The sequence below is a fragment of the Eucyclogobius newberryi genome, unplaced genomic scaffold (genome assembly GCF_026437365.1).
Source record: "Eucyclogobius newberryi isolate DKJ021-1_F unplaced genomic scaffold, fEucNew1.0.hap1 SCAF_22, whole genome shotgun sequence".
In the NCBI taxonomy this organism is placed as follows: Eukaryota; Metazoa; Chordata; class Actinopteri; order Gobiiformes; family Gobiidae; genus Eucyclogobius; species Eucyclogobius newberryi.
In genome coordinates this window covers 28114168-28140667 of record NW_027315857.1, presented here as the reverse complement: position 1 = coordinate 28140667, position 26500 = coordinate 28114168, and the positions used below count along the sequence as shown (strand labels likewise).

Here is a 26500-nt window from a genome sequence, read left to right as displayed (position 1 = left end):
AGACTAAACCAGGACCTAACCAGGTCTAAACCAGGACTAAACCAGGACTAAACCAGGACTGTTGATGGTATGTTGATGGTGTGTCGACATCTGTGCCCAGACGCTTGTGCCCGCCCTCGCCGCTCTCCACTCTGGCGCTGCACCGCCTGCGCCCGGCCTCTTCTGCCGCGTGGGCGGAGTTTCTCAACGCCTCGGCCAATGGGAAGATAGAACAAGACTTTGCTCTCCTGACGCTCACTGACGGAGAACAACGAGAACTTTATGAAGCAGCGCGGATCATCCAGACGGCCTTCAGGAGATACAAGGTACAAGACCAGGTCTAAACCAGGTCTAAACCAGGTCTAAACTAGGTCTGAACTAGGTCTGAACCAGGTCTAAACCAGGTCTAAACCAGGTCTGAACCAGGTCTAAACCAGGTCTAAACCAGGTCTAAACCAGGTCTGAACCAGGTCTGAACCAGGTCTAAACCAGGTCTAAACCAGGTCTAAACTAGGTCTAAACTAGGTCTGAACGAGGTCTGAACCAGGTCTAAACCAGGTCTGAACCAGGTCTAAACTAGGTCTAAACTAGGTCTGAACTAGGTCTGAACCAGGTCTAAACCAGGTCTAAACCAGGTCTAAACCAGGTCTGAACCAGGTCTAAACCAGGTCTAAACCAGGTCTAAACCAGGTCTAAACCAGGTCTAAACTAGGTCTGAACTAGGTCTGAACTAGGTCTGAACCAGGTCTAAACCAGGTCTAAACCAGGTCTAAACCAGGTCTAAACTAGGTCTGAACTAGGTCTGAACTAGGTCTGAACCAGGTCTAAACCAGGTCTAAACCAGGTCTGAACCAGGTCTAAACCAGGTCTAAACCAGGTCTAAACCAGGTCTGAACCAGGTCTAAACCAGGTCTAAACCAGGTCTAAACCAGGTCTAAACTAGGTCTGAACTAGGTCTGAACCAGGTCTAAACCAGGTCTAAACCAGGTCTGAACCAGGTCTAAACCAGGTCTAAACCAGGTCTGAACCAGGTCTGAACCAGGTCTGAACCAGGTCTAAACCAGGTCTGAACCAGGTCTAAACTAGGTCTAAACTAGGTCTGAACTAGGTCTGAACCAGGTCTAAACCAGGTCTAAACCAGGTCTAAACCAGGTCTAAACTAGGTCTGAACTAGGTCTGAACTAGGTCTGAACCAGGTCTGAACCAGTTCTGAACCAGGTCTAAACCAGGTCTAAACCAGGTCTAAACCAGGACTAAACCAGGTCTGAACCAGGTCTGAACCAGGTCTGAACCAGGTCTGAACCAGGTCTAAACCAGGTCTGAACCAGGTTTAAACCAGGTCTAAACCAGGTTTAAACCAGGTCTGAACTAGGTCTGAACCAGGTCTAAACTAGGTCTGAACTAGGTCTGAACCAGGTCTAAACCAGGTCTAAACTAGGTCTGAACTAGGTCTGAACTAGGTCTAAACTAGGTCTGAACTAGGTCTGAACCAGGTCTAAACCAGGTCTAAACCAGGTCTAAACCAGGTCTAAACCAGGTCTAAACCAGGTCTAAACTAGGTCTGAACTAGGTCTGAACTAGGTCTGAACCAGGTCTAAACTTGGTCTGAACTAGGTCTGAACCAGGTCTAAACCAGGTCTAAACCAGGTCTAAACCAGGACTAAACCAGGTCTAAACCAGGTCTGAACCAGGTCTGAACCAGGTCTAAACCAGGTCTAAACCAGGACTAAACCAGGACTAAACCAGGTCTAAACCAGGTCTGAACCAGGTCTGAACCAGGTCTAAACCAGGTCTAAACCAGGTCTGAACCAGGTCTGAACCAGGTCTGAACCAGGTCTGAACCAGGTCTAAACCAGGTCTAAACCAGGACTAAACCAGGACTAAACCAGGTCTAAACCAGGTCTGAACCAGGTCTGAACCAGGTCTGAACCAGGTCTAAACCAGGTCTAAACCAGGACTAAACCAGGTCTGAACCAGGTCTAAACCAGGTCTAAACCAGGTTTAAACCAGGTTTAAACCAGGTCTAAACCAGGTTTAAACCAGGTCTAAACCAGGTCTAAACCAGGTCTAAACCAGGTTTAAACCAGGTCTAAACCAGGTCTAAACCAGGTCTAAACCAGGTCTAAACCAGGTTTAAACCAGGTGTGTGATGTGTTTCAGGGTCGTCGTCTGAAGGAGCAGCAGGACATGGCCGCTGCAGTGATCCAAAGGTGTTACCGCAAATACAAACAGGTAAAGACCAGGACTGAGCTACTGTGAGCTAACCTGAGCTAACCTGAGCTAATCTGTGCTAACCTGAGCTAATCTAAACTAACCTGAGCTAACTGTGTCCTGTGTCTGAAGCTTACGTGGATCGCTCTGAAGGTAACTGTGCTCATGTTAGTCATGTGTTTATTTCAATAATACAGTTATTGCACAAAAGCTTTGGTTATTCTTTTATTGCCTCATGACTCGTTTAAACCATGTGACGTGTGGAGCGTCCTGCAGCAGCTCAATGATGATGTCATAGCTCCGAGCTCCGCCCACCACACCCCCGCGTCCTCACCACCGCAACCAACCGCGTTTTGTGGGACACATGTGTGAACATATACATATATATATATATATATATATATATATATATGTATATGTATGTATATATATGTTCACATATACATATATAAATATTTGTATTTATTCAGGAATATTCTCTCTTAAAATGTGTCTAAAACGTCTCGGTCTAAGATAATGACATTAGAGCTGGTGTTGCCGTGTAGTTCCTGGTTCTTGGTGACGGGGCGTGTTCCGTGTTCTTTTGCCTGTTTGTTCAGTGTTCTTTAGAGTGTTTGTTCCGTGTTCTTTAGCGTGTTTGTTCCGTGTTCTTTAGAGTGTTTGTTCCGTGTTCTTTAGCATGTTTGTTCCGTGTTCTATAGCGTGTTTGTTCCGTGTTCTTTAGCGTGTTTGTTCTGTGTTCTTTAGCTTGTATGTTCTGTGTTCTTTAGCGCGTTTGTTCCATGGTCTTTAGCGTGTTTGTTCCGTGTTCTTCAGCGTGTTTGTTCTGTGTTCTTTAGCCTGTTTGTTCTGTGTTCTTTAGCGTGTTTGTTCCGTGTTCTTTAGCCTGTTTGTTCTTTAGCCTGTTTGTTCCGTGTTCTTTAGCGTGTTTGTTCCGTGTTCTTTAGTGTGTTTGTTCCGTGTTCTTTAGCGTGTTTGTTCCATGTTCTTTAGCCTGTTTGTTCTGTGTTCTTTAGCCTGTTTGTTCCATGTTCTTTAGCGTGTTTGTTCTTTAGCCTGTTTGTTCCGTGTTCTTTAGCGTGTTTGTTCTTTAGCCTGTTTGTTCCGTGTTCTCTAGCCTGTTTGTTCCATGTTCTTTAGCGTGTTTGTTCCATGTTCTTTAGCGTGTTTGTTCCGTGTTCTTTAGCGTGTTTGTTCTGTGTTCTTTAGCTTGTATGTTCTGTGTTCTTTAGCGCGTTTGTTCCGTGGTCTTTAGCGTGTTTGTTCCGTGTTCTTTAGCATGTTTGTTCTGTGTTCTTTGCATGTTTGTTCGTGTTTGTTCCGTGTTCTTTAGCATGTTTGTTCTGTGTTCTTTAGCATGTTTGTTCGTGTTTGTTCCGTGTTCTTTAGCCTGTTTGTTCCGTGTTCTTTAGCGTGTTTGTTCTTTAGCCTGTTTGTTCCGTGTTCTCTAGCCTGTTTGTTCCATGTTCTTTAGCGTGTTTGTTCTTTAGCCTGTTTGTTCCATGTTCTTTAGCGTGTTTGTTCCATGTTCTTTAGCGTGTTTGTTCCGTGTTCTTTAGCGTGTTTGTTCCGTGTTCTTTAGCCTGTTTGTTCCGTGTTCTTTAGCCTGTTTGTTCCATGTTCTTTAGCCTGTTGGTTCCGTGTTCTTCAGCGTGTTTGTTCCGTGTTCTTTAGCGTGTTTGTTCCATGTTCTTTAGCCTGTTGGTTCCGTGTTCTTCAGCGTGTTTGTTCCGTGTTCTTTAGCCTGTTTGTTCCGTGTTCTTTAGCGTGTTTGTTCCGTGTTCTTTAGCGTGTTTGTTCCATGTTCTTTAGCGTGTTTGTTCCGTGTTCTTTAGCATGTTTTTTCCGTGTTCTTTAGCGTGTTTGTTCCATGTTCTTTAGCCTGTTTGTTCTGTGTTCTTTAGCCTGTTTGTTCCATGTTCTTTAGCGTGTTTGTTCTTTAGCCTGTTTGTTCCGTGTTCTTTAGCGTGTTTGTTCTTTAGCCTGTTTGTTCCGTGTTCTCTAGCCTGTTTGTTCCATGTTCTTTAGCGTGTTTGTTCTTTAGCCTGTTTGTTCCATGTTCTTTAGCGTGTTTGTTCCATGTTCTTTAGCGTGTTTGTTCCGTGTTCTTTAGCGTGTTTGTTCTGTGTTCTTTAGCTTGTATGTTCTGTGTTCTTTAGCGCGTTTGTTCCGTGGTCTTTAGCGTGGTTGTTCCGTGTTCTTTAGCATGTTTGTTCTGTGTTCTTTAGCATGTTTGTTCGTGTTTGTTCCGTGTTCTTTAGCGTGTTTGTTCCGTGTTCTTTAGCCTGTTTGTTCCATGTTCTTTAGCCTGTTGGTTCCGTGTTCTTCAGCGTGTTTGTTCCGTGTTCTTTAGCGTGTTTGTTCCATGTTCTTTAGCCTGTTGGTTCCGTGTTCTTCAGCGTGTTTGTTCCGTGTTCTTTAGCGTGTTTGTTCCATGTTCTTTAGCGTGTTTGTTCCGTGTTCTTTAGCGTGTTTTTTCCGTGTTCTTTAGCGTGTTTGTTCCATGTTCTTTAGCCTGTTTGTTCTGTGTTCTTTAGCCTGTTTGTTCCATGTTCTTTAGCGTGTTTGTTCTTTAGCCTGTTTGTTCCGTGTTCTTTAGCGTGTTTGTTCTTTAGCCTGTTTGTTCCGTGTTCTCTAGCCTGTTTGTTCCATGTTCTTTAGCGTGTTTGTTCTTTAGCCTGTTTGTTCCATGTTCTTTAGCGTGTTTGTTCCATGTTCTTTAGCGTGTTTGTTCCGTGTTCTTTAGCGTGTTTGTTCTGTGTTCTTTAGCTTGTATGTTCTGTGTTCTTTAGCGCGTTTGTTCCGTGGTCTTTAGCGTGGTTGTTCCGTGTTCTTTAGCATGTTTGTTCTGTGTTCTTTAGCATGTTTGTTCGTGTTTGTTCCGTGTTCTTTAGCGTGTTTGTTTTCCTTGTTCTTTAGCCTGTTTGTTCTTTAGCCTGTTTTTTCCGTGTTCTTTAGCGTGTTTGTTCCGTGTTCTTTAGCCTGTTTGTTCCGTGTTCTTTAGCCTGTTTGTTCCGTGTTCTTTAGCGTGCTTGTTCCGTGTTCTTTAGCCTGTTTGTTCCGTGTTCTTTAGCGTGTTTATTCCGTGTTCTTTAGCGTGTTTATTCCATGTTCTTTAGCGTGTTTGTTCTTTAGCGTGTTTGTTCCGTGTTCTTTAGCGTGGTTTTTCCATGTTCTTTAGCGTGTTTGTTCTTTAGTGTGTTTGTTCCATGTTCTTTAGTGTGTTTGTTCCGTGTTCTTTAGCCTGTTTGTTCCGTGTTCTTTAGCGTGTTTGTTCCGTGTTCTTTAGCGTGTTTATTCCATGTTCTTTAGCGTGTTTGTTCTTTAGCGTGTTTGTTCCGTGTTCTTTAGCGTGTTTGTTCCATGTTCTCTAGCGTGTTTGTTCTTTAGCCTGTTTGTTCCATGTTCTTTAGCCTGTTTGTTCCGTGTTCTTTAGCGTGTTTCTTCTGTGTTCTTTAGCCTGTTTGTTCCGTGTTCTTTAGCGTGTTTCTTCTGTGTTCTTTAGCCTGTTTGTTCCGTGTTCTTTAGCGTGTTTGTTCCATGTTCTTTAGCGTGTTTGTTCCATGTTCTTTAGCCTGTTTGTTCCGTGTTCTTTAGCGTGTTTTTTCTGTGTTCTTTAGCCTGTTTGTTCCGTGTTCTTTAGCCTGTTTGTTCCATGTTCTTTAGCCTGTTTGTTCCGTGTTCTTTAGCCTGTTTGTTCCATGTTCTTTAGCCTGTTTGTTCCGTGTTCTTTAGCGTGTTTGTTCCGTGTTCTTTAGCGTGTTTCTTCTGTGTTCTTTAGCCTGTTTGTTCCGTGTTCTTTAGCGTGTTTGTTCCATGTTCTTTAGCGTGTTTGTTCCATGTTCTTTAGCCTGTTTGTTCCGTGTTCTTTAGCGTGTTTTTTCTGTGTTCTTTAGCCTGTTTGTTCCGTGTTCTTTAGCCTGTTTGTTCCATGTTCTTTAGCCTGTTTGTTCCGTGTTCTTTAGCGTGTTTTTTCTGTGTTCTTTAGCCTGTTTGTTCCATGTTCTTTAGTGTGTTTGTTCCATGTTCTTTAGTGTGTTTGTTCCATGTTCTTTAGTGTGTTTGTTCCGTGTTCTTTAGCCTGTTTATTCTTTAGCCTGTTTGTTCCGTGTTCTTTAGCCTGTTTGTTCCATGTTCTTTAGTGTGTTTGTTCCGTGTTCTTTAGCCTGTTTATTCTTTAGCCTGTTTGTTCCATGTTCTTTAGCCTGTTTGTTCCGTGTTCTTTAGCGTGTTTCTTCTGTGTTCTTTAGCCTGTTTGTTCCGTGTTCTTTAGCGTGTTTCTTCTGTGTTCTTTAGCCTGTTTGTTCCGTGTTCTTTAGCGTGTTTGTTCCATGTTCTTTAGCGTGTTTGTTCCATGTTCTTTAGCCTGTTTGTTCCGTGTTCTTTAGCGTGTTTTTTCTGTGTTCTTTAGCCTGTTTGTTCCGTGTTCTTTAGCCTGTTTGTTCCATGTTCTTTAGCCTGTTTGTTCCGTGTTCTTTAGCGTGTTTTTTCTGTGTTCTTTAGCCTGTTTGTTCCATGTTCTTTAGTGTGTTTGTTCCATGTTCTTTAGTGTGTTTGTTCCATGTTCTTTAGTGTGTTTGTTCCGTGTTCTTTAGCCTGTTTATTCTTTAGCCTGTTTGTTCCGTGTTCTTTAGCCTGTTTGTTCCATGTTCTTTAGTGTGTTTGTTCCGTGTTCTTTAGCCTGTTTATTCTTTAGCCTGTTTGTTCCATGTTCTTTAGCCTGTTTGTTCCATGTTCTTTAGCCTGTTTGTTCCGTGTTCTTTAGCGTGTTTTTTCTGTGTTCTTTAGCCTGTTTGTTCCATGTTCTTTAGTGTGTTTGTTCCATGTTCTTTAGTGTGTTTGTTCCATGTTCTTTATGTGTTTGTTCCGTGTTCTTTAGCCTGTTTGTTCCGTGTTCTTTAGCGTGTTTTTTCTGTGTTCTTTAGCCTGTTTGTTCCGTGTTCTTTAGCGTGTTTTTTCTGTGTTCTTTAGCCTGTTTGTTCCGTGTTCTTTAGCCTGTTTGTTCCATGTTCTTTAGTGTGTTTGTTCCATGTTCTTTAGTGTGTTTGTTCCGTGTTCTTTAGCCTGTTTATTCTTTAGCCTGTTTGTTCCGTGTTCTTTAGCCTGTTTGTTCCCTGTTCTTTAGTGTGTTTGTTCCGTGTTCTTTAGCCTGTTTATTCTTTAGCCTGTTTGTTCCGTGTTCTTTAGTACGCGCTGTACAAGAAGATGACGCAGGCGGCCATCTTGATCCAGTCCAAGTTCCGCTCGTACTATGAACAGAAGCGCTTCCAGCAGAGTCGCCGCGCCGCCGTGCTCATCCAGCAGTACTACAGGAGCTACAAGGAGTACGAGAGGAAGCAGAGGGCGGCCAGCAGCAGGTACACCACCCACTGAGCTACAGGAACCACTGAGTTACATCACACTCTGACCACTGAGCTACTGGAACCACTGAGCTACAGGAATCACTGAGCTACATCACACTCTGACCACTGAGCTACAGGAATCATTGAGCTACATTACACTCTGACCACTGAGCTACAGTAATCATTGAGCTACAGGAACCACTGAGCTACAGGAATCACTGAGCTACATTACACTCTGACCACTGAGCTACAGTAATCATTGAGCTACAGGAACCACTGAGCTACAGGAATCACTGAGCTACATTACACTCTGACCACTGAGCTACAGGAATCATTGAGCTACATTACACTCTGACCACTGAGCTACAGTAATCATTGAGCTACAGGAACCACTGAGCTACAGGAATCACTGAGCTACATTACACTCTGACAACTGAGCTACAGGAATAATTGAGCTACATTACACTCTGACCACTGAGCTACAGTAATCATTGAGCTACAGGAACCACTGAGCTACAGGAATCATTGAGCTACATTACACACTGACCACTGAGCTACAGGAATTATTGAGCTACATTACACTCTGACCACTGAGCTACAGGAATCATTGAGCTACAGGAACCACTGAGCTACAGGAATCATTGAGCTACAGGAGGGGTAAATGTTCTCTACAGAACTATAAATAGTTCTTGATGGAGTTCCACAGTTCAGATAAGATAAGATATTCCTTTATTGTCCCACATGGGGAAATTTCATTGTTGCAACACAGGAAGATCCAGAGGAAAAGAACAGATCATTTATAGGAAGGTTGAAAAACAAAAATTCCTATAAACAAAACCTCCCATTTCCCAACAAGGGGAAAATAATAAAGATTAAATCAATAAATACATAAATATCATGTCATGTGATCACGACAGTAACAACAGAGTTCATAACTTCCACTGATAAACAGACCAAAGGATGTTCAGGGGGGAGGGGCCAGACATGAGGGGGGAGGGGCCAGACATGAGGGGGGGAGGGGCCAGACATGAGGGGGGAGGGGCCAGACATGAGGGGGGGAGGGGCCAGACATGAGGGGGGGAGGGGGCCAGACATGAGGGGGGAGGGGCCAGACATGAGGGGGGAGGGGCCAGACATGAGGGGGGGAGGGGCCAGACATGAGGGGGGAGGGGCCGGACATGAGGGGGGAGGCGCCGGACATGAGGGGGGGAGGGGCCAGACATGAGGGGGGAGGGGCCGGACATGAGGGGGGAGGCGCCGGACATGAGGGGGGGGCGGACATGAGGGGGGAGGGGCCGGACATGAGGGGGGGAGGGGCCGGACATGAGGGGGGGAGGGGCCGGACATGAGGGGGGGAGGGGCCAGAGAGAGACGAAAAAAATTACAGCTCCAGTGCCCCGCCTAAGGCCCAAAGTCACTGGGACAGGCTGCAGTAACCTGTGACCCCGAAAGGGAACAAGCGGGAGAAAAGGAAGGAATCCAGACTTATTAGGCCCGAGCCCCAGCAGGGCGGAGGGCCTATTGCTCCCGCAACGCTGCCGAAGGCCGAAGGCAGCGTTGCAACTGTTCGACCAAACATGCGGGCGCAGCCCGCATGTTTGGTACCCCGTCGCCCCTGGCAAGTACAGTGAACTAGCCCATGCCGAAGGCATGGATCATGCATACTTACTCCTGCTATGACAGAAATAGTCAACAATTAGTGAATGGGCGTAGCCCATTCACTAATTGTTGACAACAGCAGCGCGAAGCGCTGCATTCCTCCAAAAACCCTCCTGACATCGTCCCGTACGCGATAATCCATGCCGCAGGCATGGGCCATGCTTGTATCTGCTCAAATCAATGGAAGTCTATGGGGAGTGGGCGGGGCATCCCGACGGAATAGGGAGTGACGAGCGCGTAAGCGCTCGTAATGATGATTCCACCCCATGGCGGCATCGGGAAGGCTTAGAGCTTTCAAACGATGTATAATTTGTTGTTATAGTGAAAACGGCTATATTGTTTTTGCTAAAAATATTATTATTTTTTTTCTTGTTCTTCTTCAGCGCTTTGAGCTCTAATTTGACCCCCTGAACATGCTCAAAAACTCACCAAACTTTGCCCAAAATTCAGAATCGGCGAAAAATTTTATTTTTTCTGGGCCATTTTTTTTTTCGTTAAAAAATGGCGCGACAGCGTCACCGACAAAAGTCAAAATACATTGCGCCTATGGGAGACGCCCCGAGGTCAACTTTGGCGTAAAGCTACGAAATTCGGGACACGCATTCCTCTCGTGAGGACGAACAAAAAAAATCATTGTGGCCACGCCCCCAGACTTACCCTATGGCCGCCATCTTCCTTTGAAAATGAAAATACGCTGTGTTAGTCATTTTGTTCACGTCAAACTTTGACGAACTCCTCCTAGGGCGTTTTGCCCACCGACTTCAAAATCGGCGGACGTCCTCTGGACAAGTGGGGCATCTAAAGTTATTCAATTTTTTGAGATACCTTTTACGGTCTGTGTGCGGCGCAGCCGCAAAGTTGGACAACTTATTTTGGAATATTGCAGATCTAAAAATTGCTCCCATTTGATCAAAACCAGTCCGATTAGGACCAAATTTGAATCAGTTGTTAAACTTTCTAGTTTGGACCAGTTTAGGCTGACAAAATTGAAATGGCCGCGATAGCGCCCCCTACAGAGTGACCTTTAAATTAACATTGAAGGTCAAAAATTTGTTTTACCAAAATTGTCTAAACTTTACCCAAAATTCTATTTTGCCGTCCCGATCACAAAAGCCAATCACAAAAATGCCTAAATTTTTACGGCGTAGTCGTAGCGATGACAGAAACCTCCCATGTTATCCCTATGGGAAAACCACCAAATCTCTCAAATTACCACATTTTTATGTTTTACACTTCAACGAACTCCTCCTAGTGCGTTTTGCCCACCAACCTCAAAATCGGTGTACGTCCTCTAGACAAGTGGGGCATCTAAAGTTATCCAAATTTTAAGGATAGCTTTTACGATTTCTGTGCGACGGAGCCGCAAACGTTTCCCAGAATTCTGACTATTTGGCCTTCAGAGTGGCCTATAAGCAATAGAGTTTTTCCAAATGACATGATATTTTGAACAAAATTCTAATTTGCCATCCTGATCATGAAAGTATGAGAGCCAAAGTCATATTTTGTACGGCGTAACCGTAGCGATGACAGAAACATCCCATGTTATCCTTATGGGAAAATCGTAGAATCGCTCAAATCACCACATTTTTACGCTTCACACTTTAATGAACTCCTCCTAGGGCGATTGTCCGATCAAGTTCATATTTGGAGAATATCATCTACACAAGCGGGGCATCAAAACGTATCCATATTTTGATTCTAAGTGCTACGGTCTCTGTGTGGCGGACCCGCAAATATATGTCAGAAATGGGAAAACAGCGAAATCTCTAAAATGACCACATTTTTACGCTTCACACTTTAACGAACTCCTCCTAGGGCGATTGCCCGATCAAGCTCATATTTGGGGAAAATCATCTACACAAACGGGGCATCAAAAGTTATCCATATTTTGATTTTAAGTGGTACGGTCTCTGTGCCGTGGAGCTGCAAATATACTGTCACAAATGGGAAAAACGCCAAATCCTTGAAATGTTCACATTTACGCTTCACACTTTAACAAACTCCTCCTAGTGCGTTTGGCCCACCGATCTCAAAATCGCTGTACCTCCTCTATACAAGTGGGGCATCAAAGGTTATTCAAATTTTATGGATAACATTTACGGTCTCTGTGCAGCTGAGCCGCAAACTTTTCGCAGAATTTGGACTATTTGGCCTTCAGAGTGGCCTATAAACAAGAGTTTTTCCAAATGACATGACATTTTGCACACAATTCTCATTTACCATCCCCAAAATAAAAGTTTGGGAGCCAAAGTCATATTTGGTAAAGCGTAGCCGTAGCGATGACAGAAACATCCCATGTTATCCCTATGGGGAAACCGCAAAATCTCTAAAATGACCACATTTTTACACTTCACACTTTAACAAACTCCTCCTAGGGCGATTATCCGATCAAGTTCATATTTGGGAAAAATAATCTACACAAGCGGAGCATCAAAAGTTATCCATATTTTTATTCCAAGTGTCACGGTCTCTGTGCGCTGGAGCTGCACATTTGACCGATATTTGTGTTCATTTGCACTGGTTAAGCACAGCATTGTACATGTCCAATGTGTCGCTGTCTTAGTTCTTAGACAATTGCGTTAGCGCCATCTCTGTAAAATGCAGAGAGCAGAGTCGGAAGGCCGGCGGCCCGCGAGGGCCGTTGGATGCCGCTTGCGGCTTTAATTATTCTTGTTTTTCTTGTGTTTGAGATGGTTTTATGTGTTTGTAATGAACTAAACCAGGACTAAAGTCTGTCTGTTTCAGGGGCTCATTTCTGACAAAGAAACAAGACCAGGCAGCACGAAAGATCATGAGATTCTTACGACGCTGCAGACACAGGTCTGAAACTAAAGCAGGACTAAAGCAGGACTAAAGCAGGACTAAACCAGGACTAAACCAGGACTAAAGAAGGACTAAAGAAGGACTAAACAAGGACTAAACCAGGACTAAACCAGGACTAAAGAAGGACTAAACCAGGACTAAAGAAGGACTAAACAAGGACTAAACCAGGACTAAACCAGGACTAAAGAAGGACTAAACCAGGACTAAAGAAGGACTAAACAAGGACTAAACCAGGACTAAACCAGGACTAAACCAGGACTAAACCAGGACTAAAGAAGGACTAAAGAAGGACTAAACAAGGACTAAACCAGGACTAAACCAGGACTAAAGAAGGACTAAACCAGGACTAAACCAGGTCTAAAGCAGGACTAAACCAGGACTAAACCAGGACTAAAGAAGGACTAAACCAGGACTAAAGAAGGACTAAACCAGGACTAAAGCAGGACTAAAGCGGGACTAAACCAGGACTAAAGTAGGACTAAAGCAGGTCTAAACCAGGACTAAAACAGGACTAAAACAGGACTAAAACAGGACTAAAGCAGGACTAAAGCAGGACTAAAGTAGGACTAAACCAGGACTAAAGTAGGACTAAAGCAGGACTAAAGCAGGTCTAAAGCAGGACTAAAGTAGGACTAAACCAGGACTAAAGTAGGACTAAAGCAGGTCTAAAGCAGGTCTAAAGCAGGACTAAAACAAGAGTAAAGCAGGACTAAAGCAGGACTAAAGCAGGTCTAAACCAGGACTAAAGCAGGACTAAAGCAGGACTAAAGCAGGACTAAAGCAGGACTAAAACAAGACTAAAACAAGACTAAAGCAGGACTAAACCAGGACTAAAGCAGGACTAAAGCAGGACTAAAGCAGGACTAAAACAGGTCTAAAGCAGGACTAAAACAGGACTAAAGCAGGACTAAAGCAGGACTAAAACAGGTCTAAAGCAGGACTAAACCAGGACTAAAGAAGGACTAAAGAAGGACTAAAGAAGGACTAAACCAGGACTAAACCAGGTCTAAAGCAGGACTAAACCAGGACTAAACCAGGACTAAAGAAGGACTAAACCAGGACTAAAGCAGGACTAAAGCGGGACTAAACCAGGACTAAAGTAGGACTAAAGCAGGTCTAAACCAGGACTAAAACAGGACTAAAACAGGACTAAAACAGGACTAAAGCAGGACTAAAGCAGGACTAAAGTAGGACTAAACCAGGACTAAAGTGGGACTAAAGCGGGACTAAAGCAGGACTAAAACAGGACTAAAGCAGGACTAAAGCAGGACTAAAGCAGGACTAAAGCAGGTCTAAAGCAGGACTAAAGCAGGACTAAAACAAGACTAAAGCAGGACTAAAGCAGGACTAAAGCAGGTCTAAACCAGGACTAAAGCAGGACTAAAGCAGGACTAAAGTAGGACTAAAGCGGGACTAAAGCAGGACTAAAACAGGACTAAAGCAGGTCTAAACCAGGACTAAAGCAGGACTAAAGCAGGACTAAAGCAGGTCTAAAGCAGGACTAAAGCAGGACTAAAGCAGGTCTAAAGCAGGACTAAAACGGGACTAAAGCGGGACTAAAGCGGGACTAAAGCGGGACTAAAGCGGGACTAAAGCAGGACTAAAGCAGGACTAAAACACGACTAAAGCAGGACTAAAGCAGGACTAAAGCAGGACTAAAACAGGTCTAAAGCAGGACTAAAGCAGGACTAAAGCAGGTCTAAACCAGGACTAAAGCAGGACTAAAGCAGGACTAAAGCAGGACTAAAACAAGACTAAAGCAGGACTAAAGCAGGACTAAAGCAGGTCTAAACCAGGACTAAAGCAGGACTAAAGCAGGACTAAAGCAGGACTAAAACAGGACTAAAGCAGGACTAAAACAAGACTAAAGCAGGACTAAAGCAGGACTAAAGCAGGTCTAAACCAGGACTAAAGCAGGACTAAAGCAGGACTAAAGCAGGACTAAAACAGGTCTAAAGCAGGACTAAACCAGGACTAAACCAGGACTAAAGAAGGACTAAACCAGGACTAAAGCAGGACTAAAGCGGGACTAAACCAGGACTAAAGTAGGACTAAAGCAGGTCTAAACCAGGACTAAAACAGGACTAAAACAGGACTAAAACAGGACTAAAGCAGGACTAAAGCAGGACTAAAGTAGGACTAAACCAGGACTAAAGTGGGACTAAAGCGGGACTAAAGCAGGACTAAAACAGGACTAAAGCAGGACTAAAGCAGGACTAAAGCAGGACTAAAGCAGGTCTAAAGCAGGTCTAAAGCAGGACTAAAGCAGGACTAAAGCAGGTCTAAACCAGGACTAAAGCAGGACTAAAGCAGGACTAAAGTAGGACTAAAGCGGGACTAAAGCAGGACTAAAACAGGACTAAAGCAGGTCTAAACCAGGACTAAAGCAGGACTAAAGCAGGTCTAAAGCAGGACTAAAACGGGACTAAAGCGGGACTAAAGCGGGACTAAAGCGGGACTAAAGCGGGACTAAAGCAGGACTAAAGCAGGACTAAAGCAGGTGTAAACCAGGACTAAAGCAGGACTAAAGCAGGACTAAAACACGACTAAAGCAGGACTAAAGCAGGACTAAAACAGGTCTAAAGCAGGACTAAAACAGGACTAAAGCAGGACTAAAGCAGGACTAAAGCAGGTCTAAAGCAGGACTAAAGCAGGACTAAAGCAGGACTAAAACACGACTAAAGCAGGACTAAAGCAGGACTAAAACAGGTCTAAAGCAGGACTAAAGCAGGACTAAAGCAGGACTAAAACAGGTCTAAAGCAGGACTAAAGCAGGACTAAAGCAGGACTAAAACAGGTCTAAATCAGGACTAAAGCAGGTCTAAAGCAGGACTAAAACAGGACTAAAGCAGGACTAAAGCAGGTCTAAAGCAGGTCTAAAGCAGGACTAAAGCAGGACTAAAGCAGGACTAAACCAGGACTAAAGCAGGACTAAAGCGGGACTAAACCAGGACTAAAGTAGGACTAAAGCAGGTCTAAACCAGGACTAAAACAGGACTAAAACAGGACTAAAACAGGACTAAAGCAGGACTAAAGCAGGACTAAAGTAGGACTAAACCAGGACTAAAGTGGGACTAAAGTGGGACTAAAGCGGGACTAAAGCAGGACTAAAACAGGACTAAAGCAGGACTAAAGCAGGACTAAAGCAGGACTAAAGCAGGTCTAAAGCAGGTCTAAAGCAGGACTAAAGCAGGACTAAAACAGGTCTAAAGCAGGACTAAAACAGGACTAAAGCAGGACTAAAGCAGGACTAAAGCAGGTCTAAAGCAGGACTAAAGCAGGTCTAAAGCAGGACTAAAGCAGGACTAAAGTAGGACTAAACCAGGACTAAAGTAGGACTAAAGCGGGACTAAAACAGGTCTAAAGCAGGACTAAAGCAGGACTAAAGCAGGACTAAAACAGGTCTAAAGCAGGACTAAAGCAGGTCTAAAGCAGGACTAAAGCAGGACTAAAGCAGGACTAAAGCAGGACTAAAACAGGACTAAAGCAGGACTAAAGCAGGACTAAAGCAGGACTAAAGCAGGACTAAAGCAGGACTAAAGCAGGACTAAAGCAGGACTAAAACAGGTCTAAAGCAGGACTAAAGCAGGTCTAAAGCAGGACTAAAGCAGGACTAAAGCAGGACTAAAGCAGGACTAAAACACGACTAAAGCAGGACTAAAGCAGGACTAAAGCAGGACTAAAGCAGGACTAAAGCAGGACTAAAACAGGTCTAAAGCAGGACTAAAGCAGGACTAAAGCAGGTCTAAAGCAGGACTAAAACAAGACTAAAACAAGACTAAAACAAGACTAAAGCAGGACTAAAGCAGGACTAAAGCAGGTGTAAACCAGGACTAAAGCAGGACTAAAGCAGGACTAAAGCAGGACTAAAACAAGACTAAAGCAGGACTAAAGCAGGACTAAAGCAGGTCTAAACCAGGACTAAAGCAGGACTAAAGCAGGACTAAAACAGGTCTAAAGCAGGACTAAAACAGGACTAAAGCAGGACTAAAGCGGGTCTAAAGCGGGTCTAAAGCGGGACTAAAGAAGGACTAAAGAAGGACTAAAGAAGGACTAAACCAGGACTAAACCAGGTCTAAAGCAGGACTAAACCAGGACTAAACCAGGACTACAGAAGGACTAAACCAGGACTAAAGCAGGACTAAAGCGGGACTAAACCAGGACTAAAGTAGGACTAAAGCAGGTCTAAACCAGGACTAAAACAGGACTAAAGCAGGACTAAAGCAGGACTAAAGTAGGACTAAACCAGGACTAAAGTAGGACTAAAGCGGGACTAAAGCAGGACTAAAACAGGACTAAAGCAGGACTAAAGCAGGACTAAAGCAGGACTAAAGCAGGACTAAAGCAGGTCTAAAGCAGGTCTAAAGCAGGACTAAAGCAGGACTAAAGCAGGTCTAAAGCGGGACTAAAGCGGGACTAAAGCGGGTCTAAAGCGGGACTAAAGCAGGACTAAAACAAGACTAAAACAAGACTAAAGCAGGACTAAAGCAGGACTAAAGCAGGTCTAAACCAGGACTAAAGCAGGACTAAAGCAGGACTAAAGCAGGTCTAAAGCGGGACTAAAGCGGGACTAAAGCGGGACTAAAGCGGGACTAAAGCAGGACTAAAACACGACTAAAGCAGGACTAAAGCAGGACTAAAGCAGGACTAAAGCAGGACTAAAACAGGTCTAAAGCAGGACTAAAACAGGACTAAAGCAGGACTAAAGCAGGACTAAAGCAGGACTAAAGCAGGTCTAAACCAGGACTAAAGCAGGACTAAAGCAGGACTAAAGCAGGTCTAAAGCGGGACTAAAGCGGGACTAAAGCGGGACTAAAGCGGGACTAAAGCAGGACTAAAACACGACTAAAGCAGGACTAAAGCAGGACTAAAGCAGGACTAAAGCAGGACTAAAACAGGTCTAAAGCAGGACTAAAGCAGGACTAAAACAGGTCTAAATCAGGACTAAAGCAGGTCTAAAGCAGGACTAAAACAGGACTAAAGCAGGACTAAAGCAGGTCTAAAGCAGGACTAAAGCAGGACTAAAACAGGTCTAAAGCAGGACTAAAGCAGGTCTAAAGCAGGTCTAAAGCAGGACTAAAGCAGGACTAAAGCAGGACTAAAGCAGGACTAAAACACGACTAAAGCAGGACTAAAGCAGGACTAAAGCAGGACTAAAACGGGTCTAAAGCGGGACTAAAACGGGACTAAAGCGGGACTAAAGCGGGACTAAAGCGGGACTAAAACGGGACCAAAGCGGGACTAAAGCGGGACTAAAGCGGGACTAAAGCGGGACTAAAACGGGACTAAAGCGGGACTAAAACGGGACTAAAGCAGGACTAAAGCAGGACTAAAGCAGGACTAAAGCAGGTCTAAAGCAGGACTAAAACAGGACTAAAGCAGGACTAAAACAGGACTAAAACAGGACTAAAGCAGGACTAAAGCAGGACTAAAACAGGACTAAAACACGACTAAAGCAGGACTAAAGCAGGACTAAAGCAGGACTAAAGCAGGACTAAAGCAGGTCTAAAACAGGTCTAAAGCAGGTCTAAAGCAGGACTAAAGCAGGACTAAAACACGACTAAAGCAGGACTAAAGCAGGACTAAAGCAGGACTAAAACAGGACTAAAGCAGGACTAAAGCAGGACTAAAGCAGGACTAAAGCAGGACTAAAACAGGACTAAAGCAGGACTAAAGCAGGACTAAAGCAGGTCTAAAGCAGGACTAAAGCAGGACTAAAACAGAACTAAAACAGGACTAAAGCAGGACTAAAGCAGGACTAAAGCAGGACTAAAACAGGACTAAAGCAGGACTAAAGCAGGACTAAAGCAGGACTAAAGCAGGTCTAAAGCAGGACTAAAGCAGGACTAAAGCAGGACTAAAGCAGGACTAAAACAGGTCTAAAGCAGGACTAAAGCAGGACTAAAACAGGACTAAAGCAGGACTAAAGACAGGTCTAAAGCAGGACTAAAGCAGGACTAAAACACGACTAAAGCAGGACTAAAGCAGGACTAAAGCAGGACTAAAACAGGTCTAAAGCAGGACTAAAGCAGGACTAAAGCAGGACTAAAACAGGACTAAAGCAGGACTAAAGACAGGTCTAAAGCAGGACTAAAGCAGGACTAAAACACGACTAAAGCAGGACTAAAACAGGTCTAAAGCAGGACTAAAGCAGGACTAAAGCAGGACTAAAACAGGTCTAAATCAGGACTAAAGCAGGACTAAAACACGACTAAAGCAGGACTAAAGCAGGACTAAAGCAGGACTAAAACAGGTCTAAAGCAGGACTAAAACAGGACTAAAGCAGGACTAAAGCAGGTCTAAAGCAGGACTAAAGCAGGACTAAAACAGGTCTAAAGCAGGACTAAAGCAGGTCTAAAGCAGGTCTAAAGCAGGACTAAAGCAGGACTAAAACACGACTAAAGCAGGACTAAAGCAGGACTAAAGCAGGACTAAAGCAGGACTAAAACAGGTCTAAAGCAGGACTAAAACAGGACTAAAGCAGGACTAAAGCAGGACTAAAGCAGGACTAAAGCAGGACTAAAACAGGACTAAAGCAGGACTAAAGCAGGACTAAAGCAGGACTAAAACAGGACTAAAACAGGACTAAAGCAGGACTAAAGCAGGACTAAAACAGGACTAAAGCAGGACTAAAACAGGACTAAAGCAGGACTAAAACAGGACTAAAGCAGGACTAAAGCAGGACTAAAGCAGGACTAAAGCAGGTCTAAAGCAGGACTAAAACAGGACTAAAGCAGGACTAAAGCAGGACTAAAGCAGGACTAAAGCAGGACTAAAACAGGACTAAAGCAGGACTAAAGCAGGTCTAAAGCAGGACTAAAGCAGGACTAAAGCAGGACTAAAGCAGGACTAAATTAGGACTAAAGAAGGACTAAAGCAGGACTAAAGCAGGACTAAAACAGGTCTAAAGCAGGACTAAAGCAGGACTAAAGCAGGACTAAAGACAGGACTAAAGCAGGACTAAACCAGGACTAAAGCAGGACTAAACCAGGACTAAAGCAGGACTAAAGCAGGTCTAAAGCAGGACTAAAGCAGGACTAAAGCAGGACTAAAGCAGGACTAAAGCAGGTCTAAAGCAGGACTAAAGCAGGACTAAAGCAGGTCTAAAGCAGGACTAAAGCAGGACTAAAGCAGGACTAAACCAGGACTAAAGCAGGACTAAACCAGGACTAAAGCAGGTCTAAAGCAGGTCTAAAGCAGGACTAAAGCAGGACTAAAGCAGGACTAAACCAGGACTAAAGCAGGACTAAACCAGGACTAAAGCAGGACTAAAGCAGGTCTAAAGCAGGACTAAAGCAGGACTAAAGCAGGACTAAACCAGGACTAAAGCAGGACTAAACCAGGACTAAAGCAGGTCTAAAGCAGGTCTAAAGCAGGACTAAAGCAGGACTAAAGCAGGACTAAACCAGGACTAAAGCAGGACTAAACCAGGACTAAAGCAGGTCTAAAGCAGGTCTAAAGCAGGACTAAAGCAGGACTAAACCAGGACTAAAGCAGGACTAAAGCAGGACTAAAGCAGGTCTTCTTGTGTTTCCAGGATAAAGGAGCTGAAACAGAGTCGGGAGCTGGAGCGTCCTGGTTTCTCTTAAACATTTACTACATCAATATATCACTTTTATAAAAATATTTAATGACCAGAACTGAATGTACCATGAGAACCATATACAGAGAACCATCCACAGAGAACATCCACAGAGAACCATCCACAGAAAACCACCTACAGAGAACATCCACAGAGAACCATCCACAGAGAACCACCTACAGAGAACATCCACAGAGAACCATCCACAGAGAACCATCCACAGAGAACCATCCACAGAGAACCACCTACAGAGAACCATCCACAGAGAACCATCCACAGAGAACCATCCACAGAGAACCACCTACAGAGAACCATCCACAGATAACCACCTACAGAGAACCATCCACAGAGAACCATCCACAGAGAACCATCCACAGAGAACCATCCACAGAGAACCATCCACAGAGAACCATGAACCATACACAGATAACCATCCACAGAGAACCATCCACAGAGAACCATCCACAGAGAACCATCCACAGAGAACCATGAACCATACACAGAGAACCATCCACAGAGAACCATCCACAGAGAACCATCCACAGAGAACCATCCACAGAAAACCATGAATCATCCACAGAGAACCATCCACAGAGAACCATGAACCATACACAGATAACCATCCACAGAGAACCATCCACAGAGAACCATCCACAGAGAACCATCCACAGAGAACCATGAACCATACACAGAGAACCATCCACAGAGAACCATCCACAGAGAACCATCCACAGAGAACCATGAACCATACACAGAGAACCATCCACAGAGAACCATCCACAGAGAACCATCCACAGAGAACCATCCACAGAGAACCATCCACAGAGAACCATGAACCATACACAGAGAACCATCCACAGAGAACCATCCACAGAGAACCATCCACAGAGAACCATCCACAGAGAACCATGAACCATCCACAGAGAACCATCCACAGAGAACCATCCACAGAGAACCATGAACCATCCACAGAGAACCATCCACAGAGAACCATCCACAGAGAACCATCCACAGAGAACCATCCACAGGTCAGGTCCAGACTTCAGTTTTGATCTAAAAATATATGTTTTTTTTTAATTTATAGGATGTTTAGTTCTTTAACAAAAGTCGACTTTATATTTGTGTTTGACACTTTTCTATTGTAATAAAAGCTGCTCCTCAGTCTGAATGTGACCTCTGACCTCTGACACACAGACTCTGGACACACTCACACATACAGAGCAGATGACCTCTGACCTCTGACACACAGACTCTGGACACACTCACACATACAGAGCAGATGACCTCTGACCTCTGACACACAGACTCTGGACACACTCACACATACAGAGCAGATGACCTCTGACCTCTGACACACAGACTCTGGACACACTCACACATACAGAGCAGATGACCTCTGACCTCTGACACACAGACTCTGGACACACTCACACATACAGAGCAGATGACCTCTGACCTCTGACACACAGACTCTGGACACACTCACACATACAGAGCAGATGACCTCTGACCTCTGACACACAGACTCTGGACACACTCACACATACAGAGCAGATGACCTCTGACCTCTGACACACAGACTCTGGACACACTCACACATACAGAGCAGATGACCTCTGACCTCTGACACACAGACTCTGGACACTCTCACACATACAGAGCAGATGACCTCTGACCTCTGACCCTGAGGTGTTCTTAAAGTGTACATTTCATTAGTCACAGACTTGAACTGCAGAGCTTGTGGTGAGAGGGCGTTTGTGGGCGGAGCCTCTATTCAAAATGTTTATTTATTTATTGTTGTAAAACACGAGTCATGTGACAGTCTTAACGCCCAATCAGCTTCATGTTTGTACTTGGGCCTGCACCATGTGACTTCAGCTGACTCCTCCCCTTCCTCTGACTCCTCCCCTTCCTCTGGCTCTGTCACTGAAGCTTTTGCATGACTTTGTATCAATGTCTCAATAAAGTCAATGTTTGTACGACTTTTGTCTCACTTTAGTCTTTTATTATTATAGACTTTATCCTTCCTTTTCTCCCGCTTGTTCCTTTCGGGGTCACTGGAGCCTATCCCAGTGACTTTGGGCTTTAGGCGGGGTTCACCCTGGACAGTGGTCAACACAGAGACATAAACACACGTCATTCACTTGGACCTCTGCCTGACACTTGCATGTGATTGGACGGTGGGAGGAGCCAGAGAACCCACAGTAACATGCAGGCTCCTCCCACAGAGAGCATTCAATTCAAGTTATTTTTGTAAAGTCCAAAATCACAACAACAGTTTCCTCTGAGGCCCAATCAACAATGTCTGTGGAGACGAGGGACCATGTCCCAGGGTCCTCTGTCCTTAGACCCTCCCTCTGTCCTTAGACCCTCCCTCTGTCCTTAAGATAAGATATTCCTTTATTGTCCCACATGGGGAAATTTCATTGTTGCAACGCAGGAAGATACAGAGGAAAAGAACAGATCATTTATAGGAAGTCTGAAAAACACTTTAAGTATGCATAACCTCTTTGGGATAAGCGCAGAAACCTGGGAGAGTCCATGGTGAAGGAGGGATCTGACTCTCACAGACGGACAGGCCACGCCCAGGCCACGCCCAGGCCACGCCCGCTTGAGTGCGATGATGGCGCTGGGAGAGGCGTGTCCTTCCATGAGGCCTTGACGTAGATGGTGGAGTTAGGTCTTCCAGGCTGAATTTACGCAGGCTTCATTTGTCCTGCCACGTGTCAATCATAAAACGCACCTGTCGCTCACCTGCAGCCGCGTCAGGCTCCTCCCCACGTTTCCACGTGTCTAAGCGCATGGATCTATCATAATATAGTTCCCTCAACACTGGACACTACATCACACTGGTCAGTACATCACACTTGACACTACATCACACTGGACACTACATCACACTGGTCAGTACATCACACTTGACACTACATCACACTGGTCAGTACATCACACTTGACACTACATCACACTGGACACTACATCACACTGGTCACTACATCACACTGGTCACTACATCACACTGGACACTACATCACACTGGACACTACAACACACTGGTCACTACATCACACTGGACACTACATCACACTGGACACTACAACACACTGGTCACTACATCACACTGGTCACTACAACACACTGGTCACTACATCACACTGGACACTACATCACACTGGACACTACAACACACTGGTCACTACATCACACTGGTCAGTACATCACACTGGACACTACATCACACTGGTCAGTACATCACACTGGACACTACATCACACTGGACACTACATCACACTGGTCACTACATCACACTGGTCAGTACATCACACTTGACACTACATCACACTGGTCAGTACATCACACTTGACACTACATCACACTGGACACTACATCACACTGGTCACTACAACACACTGGTCACTACATCACACTGGACACTACATCACACTGGACACTACATCACACTGGTCACTACATCACACTGGACACTACATCACACTGGACACTACAACACACTGGTCACTACATCACACTGGTCAGTACATCACACTGGACACTACATCACACTGGTCAGTACATCACACTGGACACTACATCACACTGGACACTACAACACACTGGTCACTACATCACACTGGTCAGTACATCACACTGGACACTACATCACACTGGTCACTACAACACACTGGTCACTACAACACACTGGACACTACAACACACTGGTCACTACAACACACTGGACACAACATAATACTGGACACTACAACACACTGGACACTACATCACACTGGACACTACATCACACTGGTCACTACAACACACTGGTCACTACATCACACTGGACACTACATCACACTGGACACTACATCACACTGGTCACTACATCACACTGGACACTACATCACACTGGACACTACAACACACTGGTCACTACATCACACTGGTCAGTACATCACACTGGACACTACATCACACTGGTCAGTACATCACACTGGACACTACATCACACTGGACACTACAACACACTGGTCACTACATCACACTGGTCAGTACATCACACTGGACACTACATCACACTGGTCACTACAACACACTGGTCACTACAACACACTGGACACAACATAATACTGGACACTACAACACACTGGACACTACATCACACTGGACACTACATCACACTGGTCACTACATCACACTGGACACAACATAATACTGGACACTACAACACACTTGACACTACATCACACTGGTCACTACATCACACTGGTCACTACAACACACTGGTCACTACATCACACTGGTCACTACATCACACTGGACACTACATCACACTGGTCACTACATCACACTGGACACTACAACACACTGGTCACTACATCACACTGGTCACTACATCACACTGGACACTACAACACACTGGTCACTACATCACACTGGTCACTACATCACACTGGACACTACATCACACTGGTCACTACATCACACTGGTCACTACATCACACTGGACACTACATCACACTGGACACTACATCACACTGGTCACTACATCACACTGGACACTACATCACACTGGACACTACAACACACTGGTCACTACATCACACTGGACACTACATCACACTGGACACTACAACACACTGGTCACTACATCACACTGGTCAGTACATCACACTGGTCAGTATACTCGAGTATCCTCCACAAACATTCCAAGTTTCACAACAAAACTGCATTTTTATTCTGCTAAATATTTTTCTATGATTATTTTCTTAAAGATTCTTTTAAACAGAAATAAAGAATCATCACAACAACTTCATCATGTAACTCCTTTACACGACAAACAATGACCCTCGGCATTATCGTCTGTAGTAAACTGTGGTATCGTCTGTAGTAAACTGTGGTATCGTCTGTAGTAAACTGTGGTATCGTCTGTAGTAAACTGTGGTATCGTCTGTAGTAAACTGTGGTATCGTCTGTAGTAAACTGTGGTATCGTCTGCAGTAAACTGTGGTATCGTCTGTAGTAAACTGTGGTATCGTCTGTAGTAAACTGTGGTATCGTCTGTAGTAAACTGTGGTATCGTCTGTAGTAAACTGTGGTATCGTCTGTAGTAAACTGTGGTATCGTCTGTAGTAAACTGTGGTATCGTCTGTAGTAAACTGTGGTATCGTCTGTAGTAAACTGTGGTGTCGTCTGTAGTAAACTGTGGTATCGTCTGTAGTAAACTGTGGTATCGTCTGTAGTAAACTGTGGTATCGTCTGTAGTAAACTGTGGTATCGTCTGTAGTAAACTGTGGTATCGTCTGTAGTAAACTGTGGTATCGTCTGTAGTAAACTGTGGTATCGTCTGTAGTAAACTGTGGTATCGTCTGTAGTAAACTGTGGTATCGTCTGTAGTAAACTGTGGTATCGTCTGTAGTAAACTGTGGTATCGTCTGTAGTAAACTGTGGTATCGTCTGTAGTAAACTGTGGTATCGTCTGTAGTAAACTGTGGTATCGTCTGCAGTAAACTGTGGTATCGTCTGTAGTAAACTGTGGTATCGTCTGTAGTAAACTGTGGTATCGTCTGTAGTAAACTGTGGTATCGTCTGTAGTAAACTGTGGTATCGTCTGTAGTAAACTGTGGTATCGTCTGTAGTAAACTGTGGTATCGCCTGTAGTAAACTGTGGTATCGTCTGTAGTAAACTGTGGTATCGTCTGTAGTAAACTGTGGTATTGTCTGTAGTAAACTGTGGTATCGTCTGTAGTAAACTGTGGTATCGTCTGTAGTAAACTGTGGTATCGTCTGCAGTAAACTGTGGTATCGTCTGTAGTAAACTGTGGTATCGTCTGTAGTAAACTGTGGTATCGTCTGTAGTAAACTGTGGTATCGTCTGTAGTAAACTGTGGTATCGTCTGTAGTAAACTGTGGTATCGTCTGTAGTAAACTGTGGTATCGTCTGTAGTAAACTGTGGTATCGTCTGTGGTAAACTGTGGTGTCGTCTGTGGTAAACTGTGGTGTCGTCTGTAGTAAACTGTGGTATCGTCTGTAGTAAACTGTGGTATCGTCTGTAGTAAACTGTGGTATCGTCTGCAGTAAACTGTGGTATCGTCTGTAGTAAACTGTGGTATCGTCTGTAGTAAACTGTGGTATCGTCTGTAGTAAACTGTGGTATCGTCTGTAGTAAACTGTGGTATCGTCTGTAGTAAACTGTGGTATCGTCTGCAGTAAACTGTGGTATCGTCTGTAGTAAACTGTGGTATCGTCTGTAGTAAACTGTGGTATCGTCTGTAGTAAACTGTGGTATCGTCTGTAGTAAACTGTGGTATCGTCTGTAGTAAACTGTGGTATCGTCTGTAGTAAACTGTGGTATCGTCTGTAGTAAACTGTGGTATCGTCTGTAGTAAACTGTGGTATCGTCTGTAGTAAACTGTGGTATCGTCTGTAGTAAACTGTGGTATCGTCTGTAGTAAACTGTGGTATCGTCTGCAGTAAACTGTGGTATTGTCTGTAGTAAACTGTGGTATCGTCTGTAGTAAACTGTGGTATCGTCTGTAGTAAACTGTGGTATCGTCTGTAGTAAACTGTGGTATCGTCTGTAGTAAACTGTGGTATCGTCTGTAGTAAACTGTGGTATCGCCTGTAGTAAACTGTGGTATCGTCTGTAGTAAACTGTGGTATCGTCTGTAGTAAACTGTGGTATTGTCTGTAGTAAACTGTGGTATCGTCTGTAGTAAACTGTGGTATCGTCTGTAGTAAACTGTGGTATCGTCTGCAGTAAACTGTGGTATCGTCTGTAGTAAACTGTGGTATCGTCTGTAGTAAACTGTGGTATCGTCTGTAGTAAACTGTGGTATCGTCTGTAGTAAACTGTGGTATCGTCTGTAGTAAACTGTGGTATCGTCTGTAGTAAACTGTGGTATCGTC

The 26500-nt window shown here is 44.3% G+C and overlaps 1 protein-coding gene across 2 annotated transcripts in view; it reads left to right on the top strand.

Annotated features, from left to right (window-relative positions):
* camta2 (calmodulin binding transcription activator 2) overlaps nt 1-19834 on the top strand; it is a 47435-nt gene extending 27601 nt beyond the window's left edge. The window contains exons 20-24 of one of the 2 annotated variants that reach the window (XM_072458467.1): nt 101-305; nt 2140-2211; nt 7378-7547; nt 11937-12011; nt 19552-19834. In XM_072458467.1, coding sequence (XP_072314568.1) covers nt 101-305; nt 2140-2211; nt 7378-7547; nt 11937-12011; nt 19552-19603 — 574 coding nt within the window. In that variant the 3' untranslated portion in view covers nt 19604-19834. The remainder of the gene's footprint in view (nt 1-100; nt 306-2139; nt 2212-7377; nt 7548-11936; nt 12012-19551) is intronic. The other variant, XM_072458466.1, reaches the window with a different exon arrangement.
* Nucleotides 19835-26500: the final 6666 nt, after the last annotated feature.